At 47.3% G+C, this 23,301-nt stretch overlaps 1 protein-coding gene across 6 annotated transcripts in view; it reads right to left on the reverse strand.

Annotated features, from left to right (window-relative positions):
- The window catches only part of FANCA (FA complementation group A), a 3,206,914-nt gene that overhangs the window by 61,421 nt on the left and 3,122,192 nt on the right, over window positions 1-23,301 (reverse strand). For all 6 annotated transcript variants that reach the window (XM_069646037.1, XM_069646039.1, XM_069646038.1 and 3 more), the window contains one exon: window positions 1,736-1,828. In XM_069646037.1, the coding sequence (XP_069502138.1) occupies window positions 1,736-1,828 (93 nt within the window). The remainder of the gene's footprint in view (window positions 1-1,735; window positions 1,829-23,301) is intronic.

A 23,301-nucleotide genomic window follows, 5' to 3' on the forward strand; every position in this document is an offset into this window, starting at 1 on the left:
CTCTCAGGGGAGGCATGGGAAGAAAGGAAAACCGGGTTTGAAGGCGCAAGGTGTTGTCTTAGGCCACGTCTCTGTCAACAACAGGGACTGAGGACGATTTCTCCTAGGCTTCCAACACCAAGGCTTCAACCACCGAGCTGAATGGCAAAAAGGTCTCCCTTGGAAGACCCTCTCAGCCAAAATATCGAACTCGAATTGAACTTTCGGTCTGGTGGAGGGAGAAAGGCCTATTGTTTCCACTACCTTCACAATTACTTTTTGGGAGGAGGCATGGGGCATTCCCACAGTCAGCACCGGAAGGATGTCCAACTCTGTGGAGGTATCTAGAACACTGGCCTCCTGCAGGTTAGAGCCTAACTCCAACAGATCATCTCCCTCTGCGTGCAATTCCTCCAGGAAGTCACACACCTCTCTGTATTCAAGTGGACCAAACCAAACCGGATGGCATTATTCGACGTAAATGGTGATCCCATCCTATTTGTCATAAACCTGCTCTTTTGGAGCTGGGCTTATTCTAGAAGTGCTCAGAAGACAATGGTGCGGAAGAGAGAGGAGCCAGTGTCTGTGGATTGACGCCCAAAGGCAGTGCCGCTCAGCGCCGGGGCAGATCAAGTCCTTGCAAGCCATGGCCTAGCCCATAAGTGTGTGGTTGGGGGTCTCTGGAAGAGTCCCTGTCAGCTTGTCTGAGTTCTGCGGGTCCTGTTGGCGCTGAGGCTGCAACCGTTGGGGTTGGGGTATTGGCAAATGTGTCTAGTATCTGGGGCCACAAGGCTTCCAATTCCTCCGGAGTAAAGGATTGGGTGGGGAATGGTACCTGTGGTACTGTGTCCTTCAAGTCGATCCTGGAACAATGGCTTCTCTTCTTCAAAGACAAAGATAAATGATACATTGAGGATCCGCTAAGGGATTGTGACTTCCCAAGTGCTTCGCTTTCTTTTTATCCTTCCGGGATTGGAATTTGTCTTTCTCTAAATCCCTCACCAGTCCTGGTGACTTACAAGAGGTCCTCCTGTCTCTGAGAGAAAAGGTACAAGTTTTGCTGCAGGCTCAATCAAGGAATTAGGGTGCATGGATTGGCATGATCCACAGTCATGGAATTGTGTTCCTCCATGGGCAGTAAAGACAGATCCGATGGAGATCAGAGACAGACATCTGTCTCCCACAATCTGCACAGGGCTTGAATCCCAAGGCCTTACCAGTGTGAGATATGAAACAGGTATCAGAGTTGAGAAGAAACAGCATTCATGAAATGTACGGATAAAAATATACTGAGGTCATGGGGCGCAACACTTATATATATACTGATCCTCAGCATGATATCCAGCACAGGGCGCATAGAGGCATATAACCCAGCCGGCCGTGCTGCACCCCCTAATGGCAAAAAAATCTGAAGGACATCTTCGATGGACGTAAAATATCATAGAAGTGTCTGTTCCTCACAAACCCAGTAGGTGAGGTCAGAGTGCTCACGTTGCTATGTGTATGTAGTGAGGACATCACTTCCAGTACAAGGAGCACCTTTGAAGTAGTCAGCACATGGCTGTGGGATGCCACCTAGAGGCAGTGAGGAACATTTCTGAAATTGTTCTGTAACTAGATGACATTTCAAAAGAAAAGGAATCCGTCGTAGGAAGTTCCCATTACAACTAGCATGAGCAGGGTAATCTAAACCCTGCATGGTATGGCAGAAACATTTACTACAAAAGCAAACTTAATACTGTACAAATCAAAATACCTGGTTGATTTGCAGATGGCTCCTCTTGGGACATTGTGGAATAGAGGAGAGCAGGTACTGGCGGCTACGAACTATCAGCTCCATTGAATCAATCTAAAATTAAGAAAGCAAACATTTAAGAACTGTTTTGAAAAGATATCCAATTTAACACAAGGTTTAAAATAACACCCACGCAAACTGGGCTCAGATCATAAATAAGTGCCAGCGTACTTTACTCTGATGCGTTGGAGATTTTACAGTTAATCCATTTGTCACAATATTTTTATTTCTAATGGATGCAATACTGAATGTATAGAATACAGGATTTGCTACATTCATATGAAAACAAGCTGTGTCCATTTCTAAGTGCTGGATAACAACTGATAGGATACATTTAAATTGGGCCCTCAGAAGCAAAAGCATAAAACAATATCTTGATGGCGATTGCAGCTCCATTAGTCACTGATGGTTAAAAAGAATAATGCTGCACTTTCCAAACAAACAGATGTCCTCAGTGTTAGTATATGATGATGTCATAATGTTTTGAGTGGTGTCCAGTCATTTGGTCGAATTAAAACTGGTCGCATGACATTTGGTCGACGCAATTTGGTCGAAAACCAAATGGTCGAATTTTTTTTTAAATTATATATTTATTTTTCGGGTTTTCGTTTTTAAAAAAAAGGGTTTTTTAGAAAAAAAAGGTGTAAAAATAAAATACAAAAAAATTCGACCATTTGGTTTTCGACCAAATTGGTTCGACCATTTGTCTGGTCGACCAATTTTTTTCGACCAAATGTCTGGTAACCGTTTTGAGTTATACTAGATGATGTGCAGTATAGGCTGCGTTTTACTTCAAGTCAATAGCATGAAAGGAAATTGAGGTAGGGAGAACATATATAATTGCCAAGAGTGTCATGCTTCTGAGCATCCGCTGTTCGAGAAACCAGGCTCACGCATCAAAAGTGGGTAATGAAAAACAGAGGCATACTTTTTCGTTGTCTTGCAAGCCAAGGAAACAGCAACCTGCAACCAACAGGACCTAACCGCACAGACCTGGAACACCAGCCAGACCCTATACCTTTATAGGTCAGTAGTCTACTGACCAAGGAGAATTTGAGACAACTACTACCAGGCCTTCGGGCTCACCTATCCCGCCTCCTGGTAAAACAATTATCTCATTCATTAATATGCAGTCCCTTTGCAGTGTTGTGGTAGGTCAGAAGGAGGAGACAGACCAGTTTAGTAAGATTCTTTATTCAAATATTAAAGGTGAAATTGCCTTGCTATCCCTAGTCTATTGGTTTCCCTACCTAACCACACTAAGGTGCTTGTCGTCTGTTGTAAAGTCCAAAAGAAAACAGTCTGTCCTCCATGCAACCCTAAGCTACTCTGTCCCTGCCACTAACAGAACACAACAAAATATCAGGAGAATGACTCCATCCACTGGATAAGCTTCTTCATGTATAGCATTCAATTTTGAGACAGTGCTTGGCTATCTCGTGAAGTAATTGGTTTAGTTTGTGTAGGGGACTTTTCTTGGTCCTGGTTTCCCCTGCTTGTTCACTTGACAGACCTTTCCCCCTCAGCCTGGCTAGCTTTGGAAATCCAGGAAAAAGATCTCTCTTCAGTGTCTCTAAAAGTCTTTATCTTCCTGCTTATTCTAGGGAGACTCATTTCCTCTTTGTGTGGTTCTTATTCTCTCTGTCGTTACAGTTCTTCAACTCTGTGGATTTGACGTTGATGCAATATTCATGCTCTTCTGATTCACTGTCTTCTTCCTTGCTATTCTTTTTAAAGGCCCAATGTCAATTCTCTTGTCCAGTACTTATCTCACTGAGACGAATAGGATATGTTTCACAATGGTTTTTCTCTTCTGACCACTCACTGGGACGTGTTAGCTGTGTCCCGGAGTGTTTGTTGCTCTCCTTAACTTCGGGCCACTCACTGGAGTAGGCTGAACATATTATTTATAGCTGTGTTCCTTCCCAGGTCTCCCGCCGTCCCAGTTATCATGCTTTTTTCAAGGGTTGGCATCACCGGGCCTGTTCGCAGGAGCGGGACTTCATGCGTTGTCAGGACAGCTTGGTTTCTCGTTCCGTCTGCTTTGGATTCTTCTCTGCGGCATCCAGGCTTAAACTGTCTCAGCGTTGTCAGACTGATCAGTCCACCCCTTCAGGGTCACGTCACCGCTCTTGCCTGCTTCTCGTTGGGGTTTTCTTCCCCTCTGTTCCTCAGTCTCTGACTTCCTCGATGCCTCTGGCTGAAAACATCTTCTGGCTTTCTGTCGACAGAGGATCTCACGCTCTCCTTCTCCAGTGACGACTTGACTGGTTGTTCTTCCCTTTTTATTACAGGTTGCTGGGTTATCCCCAGCGGAGGATCATAGTTCATCCTCTCTGTTTGTTGAACTGTTTGTTGAACACTCTTCATTCTTGGTTCAATCTTCTTCGCCACATTACTATTGGCTCTAGACCAAGGAGTAATCATTATTACTTTAATCATTCTTCCTCTTCATGGTGTTTACACTGTATTGTTCTTCAAGTGAAATCCTGGCTCTAGTATTACAATAACACACCACAGTTTGGTTTGATCGTGCCCCCATGGTGTGAAAGGGAAAGGTTTTAGGGAGTTCCACTGCAGAACGGGAGTACTTGTCCCTCAGGGGGGAGTCTTACCCTGTGAGGTCCCGCTTACTGCCACCCGTAGGGGGATTATTGCGTAGCGGGCTCACTTCCTTACCCTCACAAGGAAAGGATCCCCCCTGGGGAGAAGTGACTGACTGAATCCCACGATTCATCACAGTGTCCACATATGTCTATAACTTCATACGACTACTCACTATCTCCACGCAGGGGTGTTGGATCCTCCACCCCATGATGACTTTTAGTCGCTTATGACCAACCCCATTGTCCAGAAAGGCTTATTCAACCATAGGGGTGCTTTCGTCGTTGGCACAGTCACCCCCCCCCCCACCCCCTTTGGTCAGAACTTTCCAGTTCAGTCCACAGAGAGCATGCTCTAACTAGTCCAAGGCAAGAAATCAGCGGCAAAGCCAACTGGGATTGGGAAATATCTAAAATGTTTGCTCAAAGAGAAACAATAAGGGGAATGAGAGGTGATGTAACAGGGATCGGGACCAACTTTGAGTCATGATCAGTAGTCACCTGCAATTCCATTTTGTTTTATATCATTCACATATTTATCAGCGATTCTCTATCACCACCACATTGGCTCCCCCAACAAGGTAGGTCGGGGAAGTGGGAGATAGCTAGTGTGATGAGTCTGAGGCGTTCACCACCTTTTATATGGGGATACAGAGCAGTGGGGAACTGAGATGGCCTTGCAGCTACCTCATGTGTAACCACAGGGTAAATGAGGAGGGATCATGTATCTCACTATCCTCACAGAGGTGCATTAACTTGGACTCAAGATCAGCCCTGTAATTTAACAAATGGAAATTCCATTCTCCAGAATGCACCAGGAGGGAGCAGACGAGCCCCAGGATTGGAATACAGAAATTATCAATGGGGTCACACCAACCATCTACTCCAGTATCCACAAAGTGAACCCCAACAAGATAGTTGAAGTGAAATTATGCTGATGCTGCTGAAAAGCAGTGAGGGATTTCCAAAATGGCACAATATCTCGCGGATGCTTTGGAAACTTTGCAGATCAGAAGGCAAGATAAAGGAAGCAATAAGGTAATGAGCCTCAACCAAGATATGACTAATAATAGCTGAACTAGACTAATTAAAAGTTTTACAGGGATGACAGTCCCCAGTTACAGGGGAGAAAACACAGTGACCTCAGAGGTAATCTATCAAGGACAGGTTTTGAAACAGAGCTACAGCCTCATGGGTATGTATAAAAGAGGCTGGGAAAGCCGATTCATGGTCTTGAACCAGAGGAAGCAGACATACCTGCTAATGGTCCCTTGATGCAAGCGGAGGCTGCTGCAGAGAGGAAGACTGGAAGGACTGCTGCCTAGACGAAGGTACTGCAAGACTGGGCATGTTGGAAGGATAGGAGCAGAACCTGCTAAACCCTGGGAGCCCTGGAGGAGGAAGGATGGTCAGAGGGGCGACCCACTCTCAAATCCTTGGATGATTTGGAAAGCTAGAGCCAAAGGTCTTCCACCAGCGACCTCTAGGGAACGGCTAGGGCCTGTTATGGAAGGGCAAGGGAATTTCAGCTGACTGAAAATTACCCTGAAAGAGGGGGTGGGGAGAAATAACCATTGAATCCAAGTTGAAGCCAAGTTCCAGGAGGTACCTGTTATGCATCCGGAAATCCAAGGTCCAATGAGAACAGTCGTGAATCCTGAAACCCAAGCCCCAGAAGAGGTACTAGTGGGAAGTCTGAAGAAAATCAAGCTCCTGGAGGTGTGTGTTGTAAACCCTGCGAGACCCAAGGAACACATCTATACAGGACCCCCCCCCCCCTTTGTAAGGCAGATGAAGCAGAGACCCCTCTAGTGGAGTGTGACCTGATGCCAGAAGGCAGCTCCCTGCCTGCAGATTGGTAGCACTCCTCTATTCACAAAACTATCCAATGGGACAGTGTCTGCTTCGTTACCACCAGACCATTTTACGGGTTGGAGAATAGGCCACGAAAAGTTGATCAGACTTTCGAAACTCAGACATCATTTGTGACATAGACACTCAGGGCCCTTTTGGGATCAAGATGAAGGAAATGCTCCTCTTCTTTCGAAGGGTGTGGAGGTTGATAAAAGACTGGCAGGTCTATGGCCTGTGACAGATGAAACTCGGATACTACCTTTGGCAGAAATCCCGCCTTACTTTAAGTGAGCCCTTCTCCCAAAAGATCTGCAAAAAGGGCGGTTTGAAGCAAAGGGCCTGTAATTCACTAATCTGCCTGGCGGATAATATGGCAACTAAGAAAGCTATCAAAGAACAGGTATGATTAAATTCCCAATCTAGGACAACAAAGGGAGTTGGCGAAAACATTTGCACAAGGTCCTTCAGGAATTGAGCCATAACCGGGATCGTAAAACATGAACCTTAATCCGGGGACCTATGGAACACAGACAAGGTCACAACATTTCCTTTGGCCGTGGTGACCTGAAGGCCTGCTGAGGCCAGTGACAGAAGGAACTTTATATCTGTAGTGGTGGGTCAAGAGATGGGGTCAATCTCGCGTTCCCTGCACCACGCCTCAAATCTTTGTAAATGGTCTGTGTGCAGCCAGCAACACCTCAAGTACCTCCTCAGAGAGGTCCCAATCAGCATATCTCATTCTCTCAAGAGTCACACATGTAGGTTGAGGGATTCGAGGTTCGGGTGAAGCACACAACCTTCAGACTTGGTTATGAGATCCGGGCGCTGAGGCAACCGGAGAGGTGGGCAGATGGACAAATCCAGTAGGTCAAAGTACCACGTCGTCCTCGCCCAATCCGGGGCGATCAGGATCATGGATGCTCAAAACCTCTTGAGCCTCCTGAGAACCCAAGGAATGACGGGAATCAAGGGGAATTCCCTCGAGCAAAACTGTCTGCATTTGCTGTTGGACTCTGTGGCAAACAGGTCCACTGATGGGTTACCCTAGCGAAAGAAGACCTCCTTTGGGACTTCATGGCACACTTTCCACTCTTGTGCGACTGTACTCAGCCTGCTCAGAGCATCCGCCAAACTGTCCTCTGTCCCCGCCAGATGAACTGCCGAGACAGAGATCCGGTTCTCCAATAGCCAGAACCACAGCTGTAGCGCATCTCTGCAGAGGGCGATGGAGAGCACGCCCCCTTGCTTGTTTAGGGAGTGCATTGTCCCCGTATTGTCAGTCAGAATCAGGACATGCTTCTCCTTGAGAAACTGAGCAAATGCTCTAAGGGCTAACCTGATGGCTCACAACTCCAGCCTGTTGATATGCCACCTGGCTTCCATCGCTGACTGTTAAGATGGATTTCTGAACTCTGACCTGGAGGGGCAGAGGTTCAGAAGGCCAGCCTAGTTTCTTGTAACAGGGTAACCTCTGGACAAGCCAGACCAATCAGGGTAGCAATGGCGGCGGTCAAGACTAAGTCTCAAGAGGGGTGAGGTTGACTGAAAGACCTCAATGAGCACACAAAGCAAGGACACTTACAAATTACTCCAGACAGGTGTTATATTAAAAATATAGACACATTTATTACAAGGCCTTTGTAACATAGACCATAGCAAAGAATCACAGTAATACTAAAGTAAACCAATACATCACAACCAACACAATATATATACAAGACCATAGGGGTCTAAGGGATTATAAGCATGAAATATGTAGACCACGTAGATGGGGAGGGAAACCCGCAGTGCAGGTAATCTTTAGACCCAGTTCGACATCCGAAATACACCCAACTAAGAGACAGTCGAAGCCCTACGAAGAGAGGAGCCTTATGCTCAATAGAACTAGCACGCGCTTGTGCCAATGGACAAAAATAGGGTCTCTTCAAGGGTCTATAGCAGCTCAGGAAGGTGGATGAGGTGATGAAGAACAAGTTCCCACTATTCAAGCAGGACCTTCACTTGAGGGCAGAAGCAGTTTGAGAGTGAGGGATGGAGTCGCTATTTCGCAATAGCTGTGGAAAGGAAAGGGGCCCTCAGGGGCCACTTTGTGTGTAAAAATGGGCTCCTGTGCTAGGGGCCACCGGTTGAGGTAAGGATTACTCACCGGTCCCCGACGCAGGCAGACCCAAACTTCGCCAGTACAGTCCACTTCGCTGGCAGGTTCGAATGCGACAATCAGGATGTCTCGACACCGTGTAGACTCAGAGATACAGTGAGGATTCCCAAACCGGACAGTGGCGACTTCTCCACTCCGGGAGGAGGAATCGGCCCAATTTCACTGCAGCAGGCTTCAGGGGCAAGGGGATCACAAATGCAGCTAACTTGCACAGGCCGTTGCCACAGCAGGGCAACACGGTAATCGCGTTTACTCCGGTCTGGGCGCACTCGTCTCACTTCAGACCTGGAAATGCCAAGTGTACAAAATTAGGTGTGAGGGTGCCGTGGACACAGAGCAAGCAGTATCCCAAGTTTCGAGGGCCTCCTCGAAACGGCGGCGGTATCAGAGCAAACATCCCGTGTAAGCTTATCAGCCCACTGGTTGGCCCAGGGACACTTCCGAAGAGGCTTACTTGCAGGGTTTGGTGAAGGTGCCGGGAATAGTTGATCCCACTATTCCAATGGGTCGAAGCGGGGGTCCCACGGGACGACAGCAGGCTCAGGGTGCCAAACCTTCCAGCGGGTCACCAGCGGTTCCTCGACTCGGCTTCTTGTTGTAGGATACTTGGCTCCTGGACATGGTAGTGGTGTTTCCAGCCTCCTCTTATCCAAAGTTCCCTTTGCGCCAAAACCGAGAGGGTCCAATGGGAGTTCTGCTCACAAACACTCACTCCATACGTGGACCAATCACGACCACGGTGGTCGCATGCATTCAGGACACTCCAGACTCTCTGGCACCCAGGATGTGTATTGGGAACAGACATCCCAGCCCACAACCTGGAGGCACACACACAAGGCATGCAGAAGCCCGTGAAAGCTTTGGGTTTTGCGGGAAAGTGCATGACCAAATAAGGACTTACCCGGGTCGACCGGCAAGATGGCCAAAGAACAGGACAAAGAACCTCGTGGCATGGCCATTTTGGAGCCAGGCCACCTATTCCTGGTAAGTGTGGTTAATATGGCAAGAAAGGGTTAAAATACATGAAAAATGATAGCTGCCACCAGTCCTGCCTATGACACATCTGCACAGTTCATAAAAAGTCCAGTGAGAGTTTCTAGGGCCTTTGGAATGAGTAGAGACCCAAGGGTTCTGTAAAGTAAGTTACATTGCACTCTTGTTACATGCTGCACAAAAACTGCAACATGAGGAAAGGACTAAGGGTAACAAAGTCTCCCAGTACTGACTGTCTTAAGGGCATGTCAGTTTCCCCATAGAAAGTGAGCGAAAGCCCAGAGGAGTGCAGCTGAGGGCTGTGCTTCTCTGGTAAAGTCTAGATCAGGGTATAAAACAGCAGCAAAAAGTTTGGGGGTTGACACATGGAGGGAATATTACATACAATTATGAAATCTTTTCTAACACTGACCAGAGGCCGCTCACCTGCAATTCACCGCAGTGAGTTCCCCAACCCTTCAGAGAAGCATCCGTGACCACTCGGACCTGTGGCCAAGGTGGCCAGAAAGGCTCCCCCACCATGAGGTTGCTGTTGTCGGCCCACCAACCATGGTAGTCGACCACTGCTCTGGATAGCTTGAGGGATTCTGAGAGGACTCAGAGGTATTGGGACCACTGGCCTTCTAGGAGTCATTGAAGAGATCTCATGGGCAGCCTGGCTTCTGGCACTAGAAAGATACAGGTAAAAGACGGAGGAAGGAAGATATTGGTAAGGCAGTGTGGTTCCAGAACTGGTTCAACATCTGCACAATGCTGTTGACTCTCGCCTCGGAGGAGAAGGCCTTCCCCACACGATTGTCTAGGACTAAGCCAATGAACTGGAGTCTCTGGACTCACATTACATGGGACTTCAAGTTAAGGGAGAAGCCAAGCATGGAAATACATGGACTCCGGATCTCCTGAGGTGAGCCGCGACTACCGCCATGAGCTTGGTGAAGACCCTTGGAGCGGTCTTCAGTTCCCAAAGGGAAGCACATTGAACTGATAGTGCTTGTCCTCTTTGAGGCACCTCAGTAACTTCCTGCACTTTCGATGTATTGGCACATGGAAATAAGCATTCTGCAGATTTATTGCAGTCCTGAAGTTCGAGAGCGTGGAGAATTTCACTCAACGTCACCATCCTGAACTTGTCTTTCCTCAGGAACTTGTTCAAGGTCCTGAGGTCCAGAATAGGACGGTGATCTCCTCCCTTCTTGGGCACCAAGAAATACTGGGAATACCAACCTGATCCTCTCTGTTCGGTAGGTACCTCTTCCACGACACCCTTAAACAACAGGACTCGCAGTTCCTCCTGCAGCTCCTGTCCCGGTTGGATTGGAGGTGGTGGGGGCCTGTACGGTGGTTTCCTAAAAAAGGGCAGGCAAAAACACCATTGAAAAAGCTGTAGGGCCCAGGCATTGGAGGTAACCTGCCAGTGCAGCCAATGCTCTGCCAATCGGCCACCAACCGTTAAGTCGTGGTAGGGGACATCAAAGCGGTTTGGAGGGCAGAGCCGCCGCTACTTGCTTCTAGAAGCCCCTCTGGCCCTTCTGGTGTGGAAGGGGCACTTATGCTTCTGCCTGACCTGCGGGAGCTGCGCTTTCCTGTCATAAGGCACATAGCACCTGTAGCCTCTGCCTCTAGAGGCAAAGCTGAAGGCAGATTTGGCCGGCTGCGCAGCTAGGCCCAGCGATTCTGTGGCTAATTTTTGACTCCTTACATTTTTCTAAAGAGTCATCAGCCTTCTGGCCAAAAAGGAACTCTCCCTCGAAAGGCATGTACAGTAGCCTATTCTGGGTGTTCATAGAGAAGCCTGAAGTTCTGAGATAAGCTTGTCTCCTCTAGACCACTGCCGACCCCATCGAACGGCCATTGCAGTCGCCAACGTCCAGGCCCGTTTGCAACGACTGCTTGGCTACCTCCTTCCCATTCCATCCATCAGCCGCGTAAATTGGACCTGCATTTCAACTTCGGGGATGGATTGCACTGTCTGCTCGACTTCTTTCCATAAAACAAGAGTATTTTGCAAATCCACAAGTCAGCACCATTGCGCCCAACCTTTTACCTTCCCTGTCCAGAGGCAGATTAGAAGTGGAGGGCGCAGTCTTGGTGGAGATTGTGGCTGACTGCATAACAAGCCCTTCTCGGAGAAGGGGGAGAGGCCAGAAATTAAGGATCTCCTCTTGCTGGCCTGTACTTCCCCATAAAAGAAAAGTTGACCGGGAGAATGGAGCTGGGGTGCTGCCACAAAGAGGCTAGGTTGTCTGCAATTGCAGGATTAAGTGGCATGTCATGTTCTGTCACAGGACCTTCAGCCAATATGTCAGTCGATTCATAGCCCTGAAAAGGCACTGAAGGGGGGTGCTGTTGCATGATGACAGGAATAGTAGTGGCCTGAAAGAGCTCCGGCACAGGCTTGCAAATCCTTTAAAAATTATCCTGTCCCCTGTTAGGGATAATTCTCATAAATGGCTGATTTCCCTTACCTAATGAGTCCTTCAGCAGCTTTGCTGGATGTTTAGGGTTTATTTTTTTCCCCTGGTAAGAGTGTGAGCCTTTTTCCGACTCTTACATGTGTTTTGCTGTGTGTGTTGTTAAAGTCTTTCTCGTGTTTTACTTGCGTGCCAAACCGGGGTTGATTCCTTTGTTCGCCGTCTTTTCGCGGGCTTCTGCACAGAAGCCCTCCTTAAGGCGCCTGAAAGTCTGGGTAGGCAGGATGTGAGGGAGGAGTCTTAGGACTCCTGCCATGGGTTCCCTTGGTAACCCGAATCGCACTCCTTTTGATTGGCTGGGTGACTGTCCTTGCCAGGACAGCCACTCTGCTGTGTGATTGACAGCCAGGCTGTATTAATGGAGGAAAGCTGCATAAAAAGCAGGTCTCTCGGAGTGGAAAGGCAGAGTCGCCACTGGAACGAAAGAACCAACGAGGAGCTGATGAAATAGGACCTCTACAACGACTGAACCGCCCGGTGAAGCCCTGGTACAGGTCCGAATATTCAGAATCCGACGACAGAGAAGATCCTCCAGGGAACTTCTTCCCTTGAGCTGGTGGGACCAACCAGCTTGCCCAAACTGCAAGCCACGACCCCTCCTCTGGTCGAATTCGCTGTACAAAGTTACAGTGGGCCGGATAGCCAGGAAGGTCGGACCCTGCTTGGGTTTTAAGGAGTGCACCTTTTATTTGTTGTTTTGCTCTGCTGCTGGTTTCTTCCCTGGGTAGTGCAGGACCCTCCAGTCTTCCTACTTCTTGTCAGTCCGATAGTCGCTTCAGGAACCGTGAGCCTGCAGGAACTACCAGGAACGTCTGCCTCAGCCACAGCTTCTTCTCCTTTTTAAGGTACTGTGCAAATCCGCTTGTTCGTTTCGTTCAACCGCGGTGAAAGTTTTTGAAATCTTTCTCCAATCCGAGGGCTTGTCCTTCTCTTTTCATTGAACTAACTTTTCTGCCAACCAACCTCGTCCGGAATCCGTGGCATGAACTTTACCGCAAACTACCCTGAACGGTGTGATCTTGAGCAAAAGACTTTTGACCCATTCACTTTGGCCCTGAGCTTTTTCTACCTGATTCTATCACTGTAGTTCCTCTTGCTCAATTGCCCTGAGTACTTACCTGTTGGTGTGGTTCAATTTCTATTAACTTTGTCTTTTCCTCCCTTTTAAATTGCTGCAGTGCCATTTTGCTCTCACTTCATTTTGTGAGCTTAACTTGTCTGGAACTTACTGGGAGTGGTGTGTTGTATTAAGAGTGTGATTTTTAAACTGCTTATAATAGCGTAATGTTATACAACTGAAGGGTGAAATAAATGTATATCCTTTTATTTGAAAACCTTGAGTCAGTGTTTGCCTGAATCATAGTAATTGCTGTCCTTTGTATAACTACTTGATACTGTACACTTACTCTTGAGATAAGTCTGGCTGCTCAGCCATCGCTACCACTTTAACTGTGTAGTACGGGCTTGTACCAAAGGTGAATTTGTACTGTCACTTGTAATCTTATTGTGTGTGGTGTTCCCAAAGGGTACTGCATATAATTCTGCCTAACACTGGTGTACAGCGGTGAGGATCAAAGAGTGCTGCTATTACCTTGGATCAACTAACCACAAGGCTAAAATCATTAAAAAACAATAGTAATAATGTCTGATATAGAAAGCCACAGTCAGGAGACACTCCTGAGTTACACTGCTGTTTATTTAAGAAACATGTGTAAAGAAAGGAAACTCTCTGCCAAAGGCAAAAAGACTGAATTAATTGAAAAGTTGTTAAAGAACCAAAGTCTGGGGAGTGGGTCTAAAATACCCGACTCTCTAGCAAATGTGGAAAGTATTGAGGATGATAATATGTCTGTTAAAGATGAGTTGGAAGAGGTAGATGTGTCTCTTAATGTAGGCCTCTCTGCCCCCTTGCCTGCTCAGCAACCTCAACCCTTGTCCACTGGGACCCCCACAGGTCCTACACTCAGTCCTGAATTCATTGCCCTAGAGAAAATGAGGCTTGAACTGGAATTCAAACATTTAATTGCCCAAACTGAACACAAACACCAAAAACTTAAGCTCAGAGAAATGGAGTTGAATCATGAACTAGAAATGAAAAGATTGTCTCTTGAAAATGCTTCTCTCCCAGAGTCTTCTAGGTCCTAAGAGACACCGTATGCCTAAAGAAATTGTGGGGATGTATGAGGTTAAGCTTGATATTTTGGATTGGTTGGCAATGTTTGAATATATCCGTGGTATTCAAGGTTTTACAGGGAATCAATTTCTTCCCTGGCTCTTTTCTAGGCTACCCACTGTTGCATCTGATGTTGTAATGGAGTTGGGGGAGGTGGATAGGATGGATTATGAATGTGTAAAGCTACCCTTGATAGCTAGATTTGGGAAGACTCCTTCCCAGTACCTTAAGAGGTTTAGAAACCTCAAAAAGCATGATGGTAATCCTTGGGCTACTTGGGTGAATGCGTGTTTGAAGAACTTAGAGGGATGGATTAAGGGCTATAGAGTTAACACTTACGAAGGAATTAGAAATCTTGTAATGTTGGAGTCTATCTATGATGCCTGCTCTCCTGAGCTCCGACAGCACTTGGCTGATTCAAACGAACTAGATTCTAAGAAACTAGCTAAGGCTGCTGACTTGTGGGCTGCTCACAAGGATTTATGGGTAACTCAGAAAAAGAATGAGAGAAAGCAGCCTAGGAAAGACAACAAAGAGAATTCAAATAATTCCAATTCCAAAGAGGCCCCCAAACAAAATTCTAAGGGTAAGCCTCAAGGGAAACCTAATCAGGCTAGTGCACCTTCTGGCCCCAGACCAGAAGGAGGTCAGAACAAGCCACCATTTGTGGCTCTACTGATCATGTGAAAGGGGTTCCCAGATGTAAGGGTAAACCTTCAGGGGTCCACGCTGTCTCCTTAGCCTTCGCTCCAGAGGAGGAAGTACATATGGCCAGTGGAAACTTTCAACTGCCAGCTGAAGACCCCATTGGAGTCTCAACTAGTATATCTTTAGTATCCCTAGGGTTGTGGGAACAACATAATTTAGATGTGTATAATTCCATTGCTCCTAATACTAAAGAGTATTACAAAGACAGTGTCCTAGTCAATGGCCAGGAGACCCCTGCCATTAGAGACACTGGGGCCAGCATAACTGTGGTGGACAAATCTTTTTTCAGGGTGGGGGATGTTGCTAAGGCACCCAAACGCCTCACCAAGTTAGCTGGAGGGCCTGTGCAGATGCTTCCCCAATTACCAGCTTTCATCCAGTGCAATGAAACGACTGTCAGGATACCTGTGAGTGTACAATCTGAAGTACCAGGAAGGGTGCTGTTGGGCAATGATCTGAAAGACTTGGGAGTAGTGTCAAGCACTCCCAGACCACCTAGTAAGAGATTACAGGAGCTTACCAGACCAGCAAGGGAGAGGACCTTGAGGGGCTCTCCTGAGGAGATGATAGAAAAAGAAATCACTCCTACTCCACTGGAGTTACTAACTGCTATTTCAAAGCAACCAGAAGCAAAGGGGAAACCCAAGACTTCCAAGAAGATACCAGCAGAAAGCACTCCAGTGCTGCTGTTAGGGAGTATTCTCTGTTTAGGCTGAATTTCCTAACCTAGTGAGTCCCCCCCAGCAGCTTTGCTGGATTTTTGGGGTTTATTTTATTCTCCTGCCAAGATTGAGACTCTTTTACCCTCACTCTTGGACATGATTTGAGTGTGTTTCTTTGATTCTAGATGTGTTTAATGGGCTATGGGGTCTTTTACTCCATAGGGATTCATGTGTTTTTGTGATGTGTGTTACACAGCACCCTCAGTGCAGTAACACAGGGGTGTCATAGTGACTCCCCAGTATAGACTCCATACCCTGGGACTGACTACTGTCTCCCAGGGTCTGTAAAGTCACCATTGACTTTACTAGTCTTAAATTCTGAACAGAACCAGTACAAACCATCATATTGTGGACGTACTGGCTGGGGCAATTCGATTGCCCCGGGGTTTGTTAGTCGAGGGGGCACATCTCCGTCCCCCCTGATCGAGTTTTGGCTGGTGGCAGTGGATACTACTTTTTATATTCAACCGCGAATATTTCTCTATGGGATTTTCCCATTGCTCGAGGCTAATATCTTTATTTAATTACGATAGCCTCGAACATACCGCCGGTTTATTTAATTAATATTAATTCTCCGGTTGGTGTTTTTTGCCGAAACTCGGTTCTAAAATGGCGTTTGTGTTCTCTTCTGTGACTCCAACCCAAGTCGAGCCCTTTGTTCCACTTTTTGGCGGGCTTCTCCACAGAAGCCCTCCAAAGTGGTGCCACTCTGTCTGGGGTACTTAGGAGGGGTGGAAGGGGATTTAGGCACCCTGAACTGAGTTGCCAAGGCAACTCAAGTCGCACTCCGTCCTGATTGGCCCAAGTGGTGAGCCGGCCGGCTCACAACTTGGCATGTTTGAGTGACAGCTAGGCTGAGTGAATGGGGGTTTTCTGCATAAAAGCAGGGCTTTGGGGACTGGAACTTCAGAAGTCGCCATAGGACTTAAGAATCCGAAGAGGGCGAAGCTGAGCCGACCTGCCACGACGACACCACCGGTGGAGCCCTGCTGGACCGTCTCACCACTTTTCGCAACGACAGAGGAGATCTCCCGTCGGAGAGTCTTCTTCCTTTGACTGGTGGGGATAACCAGTTTCACCGTCTTTTCGCCTTCCCAACGTATCTCGTGGCCGCCTTGCCTGTGCCAAGCACCCCGGCAACCGGGATACCACGTTTTACCACGACCGCGAATTAAAGGGTAATACATTTAACTGGAAAACTCTGCGGCTGGTTTCTTCCCTGGCAGTGCAACGACCTTCATCTTTCCTCCAAGTCGAGAGCTTCTCTTCCCCTGGACGATGACGAAACTTGCACCCGCTGCCAGGAACAACTGCCACCGCTGGAGGATCCTTCCCACTTAAGGTACTGTGTCCCGCCCGGCTTCCCTTGCCACCGACTGTACGGGGTAGATTTAGCCCCCGGCTTTCGAACCTGGGTTAGCCTAGGACATCCTGGCTAAACTTTTCTGAGCCTCTCTAAACTCTTTTCGAACTCTCTGCAAGACTTTCTAAGCCTAGGGTAACTGTGTGATCTTGGGCGCATTTGTGCTCTGCTCTCTCTAAGAGTGGGCCCAGCCTATGGACTCTGGCTCACAAGTGACGTTTGCTCTTCTGTCTTGCTAATAGTGTTCCTAAAGCTTAGAGTGGCGTATCTTCCCATATTCTGTCTTTTTCCCTCCCTTCTTCATGAACTTGTTGGAGTGCCATCTATAGTTAAGCACTCACCTCTGTATGAAAATAAGTGGTGTTAACTAAGACTTATCTGATAAGGAACAAGGGTTGTATATATTATAATAGTAACTGTGTTTAGAGTGTTTTACGATAAGAGTTCTTGAGTGTTTCAAACAGTGTGTTTTTAAATAAATAATTATATACTTTGATACCAAAGCTCTGGTCAGTGTTTGCTTGTATTGTTGTATCTGGGTGCCTATTGTGTATACTTTGCATACTGCCTAACTCTTCTTGAGGGAAGTCTGACTGCTCAGCCACAGCTACCAGGTAAATCTGGGTGGTACAGACTGCTACCAAGTGGGTTTACTGCTAACACCTGTAGTCCTAAATCTTTTGCAGTGTTCCCAAAGGGAACTGCTCAGGTTTCTGCCTAACAGCTGCCAACCAGGAAATCTCCTAGGTTGTCAAAAATCCCACCTGTGATTCTTCCTCCAGCTGAGGCTGAGAGTGAGGTACAACCCTGTGTGGTTGAACTAGAGCCTGAAGATTCAGATCTAGTAAGAGGCCAGGAACTCATTGGAGATCTTGACCCTGTGGACCATCCTGAGCTGCAGTTCTTACTGGCAGAACGTGGCCCCACCAGGGCAGACTTCAGTAAGGGACAAAGAGAATTTCCAACTCTGGAAGGTCTTCGCCACCAGGCAGCCTCTCAGTTTGAAGGGCAAGAGCCTGGGAAGTATGGGTTACACTGGGAAGATGGCCTCTTCTATAGTGAACCGACAGAGTCAATCCCTGGAGACAAGAAAAGACTTGTAGTGTTGTAGTGCCCCAAGAGAACAGACTCCAATTCTTGCAACTCGCCCATGAGATAACTTTGGCTGGTCACTTGAGTTTCAAAAAGACCAAGGAAAGGCTCTCTCTCTGCTTGTATTGGCCTAAAATGGGGGCTGAGGTAGATATGTATTGCAAGAGTTGCCACACTTGCCAAATGTCTGGTAAAAGTGTCTCCAAGACGTGGCAGCTTTAGTGCCTCTCCCTGTGGTGGGAGTACCATTTGAGAGGGTAGGAATCGACATTGTTGGTCCCTTTGATCCTCCAACCTCTTCAGGCAACAGGTTTATACTTGTTGTAGTAGACCTTGCTACTAGGTACCCTGAAGCAATTCCTATGAGGACTGTTACAGCTCAGGCTGTAGCTAAGGCCCTCCTTGGTATTTTTTTACCAGGGTTGGGTTTCCTAAGTAGGTAATATTCAACAGGGGGTCAGATTTTATGTCCCACTACATGAAGGCCATGTGGAAAAACTGTGGAGTTACCTACAAGTTCTCAAACGCATACCACCCTCAGACAAATGGATTGGTAGAAAGGTTCAACAGAACCATGAGAGTATGATAGGAGCTTTAGAGGACCAACTTAAGAAAAAGTGGGATCTCCTACTGCCATGCCTTCTCTTTGTATATAGAGAAGTGCCTCAGGAGGGAGTGGGTTACAGTCCCTTTGAACTTCTCTATGGCCATCCGGTCAGAGGTCCTTTGGCCCTGATCAAGGAGGGGTTGGAGAGTGCTCCTTCCCCCACACAAGTCAGAGTCACTGACTATGTGATAGGACTCCGGAGGAGAATGTCATACATGATGGCTGAGGAAAGTGATAACTTGAAAGCAGGTCAGGCTCTGGTTAAGCATTGGCATGACCAGAAGGCCAACATGGTCGAGTTCGCTCAAGACCAGCTAGTTCTTGTTATGGTCCCAACAAGGCAGAGGGCCTTGCAGGACAAATGGATGGGACCCTTCAAGGTTTGTGGAAAACTTGGTGAGGTGAATTATCTGGTGGATTTAGGCAATCCTAAGGAGGCTCCTAGAGTCTTTCACACCAACCGTCTAAAAACGTATGTCTCGAGACCAGAACTGGGAGCTTTGCTTATAGCTTCAGCTCAAGAGGAGGAGGAGAGTGAACCTCTACCTGAGCTCCTCAGAGGCAAACCTTTAGATGAGAAAATAGAAGGAGTTAATCTCTCTTCTAATCTGACACCGGAGCAACAGGAGGAATGCAAAGTTTTGTTAAATTGATTTGCCCCTCTGTTTTCTCTAGCACCACACCAAGCTTGACCCCTTGGGCCAGCATGATATCAATACTGGTGACTGTTTACCTGTCAAAAGCAGGGGTTACAGGATGTCAGAAAATGTAAGAACCCACATCAAAGGAGAGGTCAAGAAGATGCTTGATCTCGGGGTAATAGAACCCTCTACTAGTCCATGATCTAGCCCAGTTATCTTAGTACCAAAGGCAGGATCCAAGGAGTTGAGATTCTGTGTGGACTATAGAGCTCTAAATGCAGTCATTAAGACCGATGCCCATCCTTTGCCAAGGACAGATGAGCTGGTGGATAGACTTGGTTCAGCCAAGTTCCTCAGCAAATTTGATCTCACGTTAGGCTATTGGCAAATAGCCCTGACTGACCATGCCAGGGAGAACACTGCATTCTCCACCCCAGTTGGCCTATACCAGTTTAAGGTAATGTCTTTTGGATTAAGGAATGCACCAGCTACATTCCAAAGGATGGGTAATCAGGTTCTGAATGGGATGGAGGACTTCTGCATGGCATACTTGGATGACATTGCAGTGTTCAGCCCTACTTGGAAAGAACATGTTGACCACCTAGGATATGTTTCGCAGGCTCTTGAACAGGCCCATCTGACCATAAAGGCAAGTAAATGCCAAATTGGTCAGAGTAAAGTGGTCTACCTTGGGCATGAGGTAGGAGGTGGTGAAATAAGGCCTTTGCTCAGCAAGATTGAAGCTGTGCAAAATTGGACAACCCCTTCTACTCAAACACAGGTGAGAGCCTTCCTAGGCCTCACTGGGTATTACAGGAACTTCATTGAGAAAAATGGGTCCATAGCTTCTCCACTGAATGTAATCTCTTCTCCTAAGTTCCCTAAAAAGATCAAATGGAATGTGGACTGCAATCAGACGTTTAGACCATACTTGTATGGATCTACTTTCATCATTCAAACACACCACCAACCCTTGAGATGGTTGATGCAAATGAAAGGGGAAAACCCAAAACTGCTAAAATGGTTAATCTGCCTCCAAGGGTTTAATTTTACCATTGAGCACAGGTCAGGATGTCACCACCAAAATGCTGATGGTCTCTCTGGGATGTTTATAAACGACTAGAGGTAAGAGACTCATCCAGGAGTGGATTAGATCCTCCCGTCCCTTAGTCTAGGGGGGGTGAGTGTAAGGGAGAATTCTCATTCTGGATTTGAAGGGTTTGTTTTTTTCCTCCTGCTAAGAGTGAGACTCTTATTCTCACTCTTAGGCATTTTTGTTATGTGTGTTCTAGGCTATTTTTATGTTTAATGTCTATGGGGTTTTTCTCACCTCCATAGGAACCATCTTTATTCACATGGGTTACACAGCACCCTCCGTGCAGTGACCCAGGGGTGTCGTATCGACCCCCAAATACAGACTCCATACCCTGGGACTGACTGTCTCCCAGGGCATGTAAAGTCCCCATTGACTTTACTAGTAATTTCTATGAACTAAACCAGTACAGCCCATCTTATTATGGAGGTACTGGGAAGGGTTAATAGTTTTTCCCTTATGTTCATTTTCGAGAGGGTACCGTACAGTTCCTCTCTCAAAAGTGTCTGGCTGGTGGCAGTGGTTACTACGGTAAATATTCGACCGCAAATATTTCCCTATGGGATTTGCCCATTGTTCGTGGCTACCACATTTTCTGACAGCCTCTAACATACCGCCGGTTTATTTTAATATTAACTTTACTCCGGTAGGTTTTATTTGCCAGAACTTTAATATAAATTCTTTCTTGTGTCTTTCTCTAAACTCCTAACCAAGGTCGGGGATCCTTTGTTCGTCCTTTTGGCAGGCTTCTACCAAGAAGCCCTCCTTTCTGCGGCGCTGAGTCTGGGGTGGGTCCATTGTGTGGGAGGGGGGAGTAGGACCCCTGGACAGGGTTGCCTCGGCAACCCATGTCGCACTGTATCCTGATAGGCTGGAGGGTCTCCCGCCAAGATTACCACTCCAATGTGTAAGTGACAGCTAGGCTGTATGTATGGGGATCTTTTTGCATAAAAGCAGGGTCCTGAGGACTGGAAGAGCAAGACGATGACACTGGAACTAAGAAGCCGAAGAGGAGAGAAGCCAAAGACATCTGCAACGACTGAGCCACCGGTGAAGCCCTGCTGCAGCGTCTCACCACTTTTCTCCGCATAACAAGAGAAGATCTTCAGCTGCAAGAGCCTTCTTCCCTTGAGCTGGTGGGGCCAACCAGTTTGCCAATCGCCTTCCAGGACCTGCCTTGGTCGAAACGCTAGTACCCTGTACTCGGAGGCAGGATAGCCAGACACCAGTCCACCCGGACCGCGATTTAAAGGAGCGTACCTTTTATTCGTCGGGCAACACCGCAGCTATTTTCATCCCTGGGTAGTGCAGTAACTCGAACCTTCCTCCACGACGAGAGCCTCTCTTCGCCTGCTGGATCCTCCAAACTGCAGGAACTACCAGGAACAACCACCACCACAGGAGCCACTTCTTCATTTTAAAGGTACATTGTTCCGCCAGGCCGCCCTTTCTGTGTGGTAGTGCTAAAGGTGTTTTAAATCCTTTACCTACCTGTTGGGTTGGCCGCCCCTCTCTTTTAACATTGTCTTTCACATTCTGCATCCACCTTTTTAAAATCGTTAACCAAAGACTTGACTGCAGCTACAAGAACATTTTGCTCCTGGGCCCTTGCCCTGTACCACTGACTCTGGCTAAATTTGTTAGAACTGCCTTCTCTAGATTGCTTCTCAACTAGATCTGTGTGCTCAGCAACAGCTACCAACTAAAACTTTGTGGTACAGACTGATATCAAAGGGGATTTATTGCTCTCACCTGTAGTCCTAATCTTCTGTAGTGCTCGCTAAGGGAACTGCACAAGACTCACCAGCTGTGATAAACCGCTTGGCTTTCTTGTCTGTTTGGAGTGAATGTTGGTACCACAAAGACGAGGGTTTCTCAAGGCTTGGTAATCAGCAAAGGAGGGTCTTGTGTACCGTTGACATCTGCTGCAACACACACTGGCGTTTGTCCATGAACTTATGCTACCTTCTCTTGAGACTTCACGGGTCTCTGTCGATAAGAGCAAGGTCACGTCTTCCCTTAGTATCCACTCAACTTGCGCTGTCTTTGGCCTTCTCTTGAACTGCTGTGCTGAGTTAGCCCTCACCTTGCGCGGTCTGCCTTGCTCCTATTTGTTAGGGAGAATTTTCATTCTATGGCTCATTTCCCTCACCTAGTGAGTCCCCCAGCAGCTTTGCTGGATTTCTGGAGTTTATTGTTCCACCTGGTAAGAGTGTGAGTCTTTTTTGCCCACTCTTACATGTGTTTTGCCATCTGTATTTCTACTTGTTGTGTGATCTTGGGGTCTGGAGCACACCAATCCATAAGCCCAACTTGTTGTGTGTGTTACACAGCACCTTCAGTGCAGTAACACAGGGTTGTCTCTAAGACTTCCCAATGACTCAATTTTTCTGGGGCTGACTACTGTCCCCCAGAAACAGGTAAAGTTGCCATTAACTTTATATAGCCACTTTATAACTGCAGACCCAGTACTCCTCATCTTACATGGAGTACTGGAAAGGGTTAATTCCTACCCCTTTCTGTCTGTGCCTCTCTGAGCTTTGTTTTGCTCTTTTAACATTTACACTTCGCGGGTGGCAGTGGTATCTACCCTAACTTTTCTACTGCGATTATACTATATAAACGTGGTATTGTTCCAGGCTATTATATTAGCCTCGAACATAAACCCGCTTGACCAAATACTCTTTCATTTGGCTCCGGACGGGTTTATTCGCCATTTCTTTTTGTTAAAGTCCTTCTTGTGTTTTACTTTGCACGGCAAAAGAGGTTTGCCTTCTTTGTTCACCGTCTTTTGGCAGGCTTCTCTGAAGAAGCCCTCCTTTGGCGCCTGGTTGTCAAGGTGGGCTGAATGTGAGGGAGGGGTGTAGTCACCCCCTGCACAGGGTCTCCTTGGAAACCAAAGCGCACTTTGTGTCCATTGGCTGAAGGGGTTGTCCGGGCTGGACAACCCCCCTGCTGGGTGATTGACAGCCAGGCTGTGTGAATGGGGGATTTTTGCATAATAGGCAGGACTCTTGGGCTGGAAGTCAGAGTCGCCACTGGAACTGCA

This window comes from Ambystoma mexicanum, chromosome 2p (genome assembly GCF_040938575.1).
Source record: "Ambystoma mexicanum isolate Mex_15411 chromosome 2p, UKY_AmexF1_1, whole genome shotgun sequence".
NCBI classification, from domain to species: Eukaryota; Metazoa; Chordata; class Amphibia; order Caudata; family Ambystomatidae; genus Ambystoma; species Ambystoma mexicanum.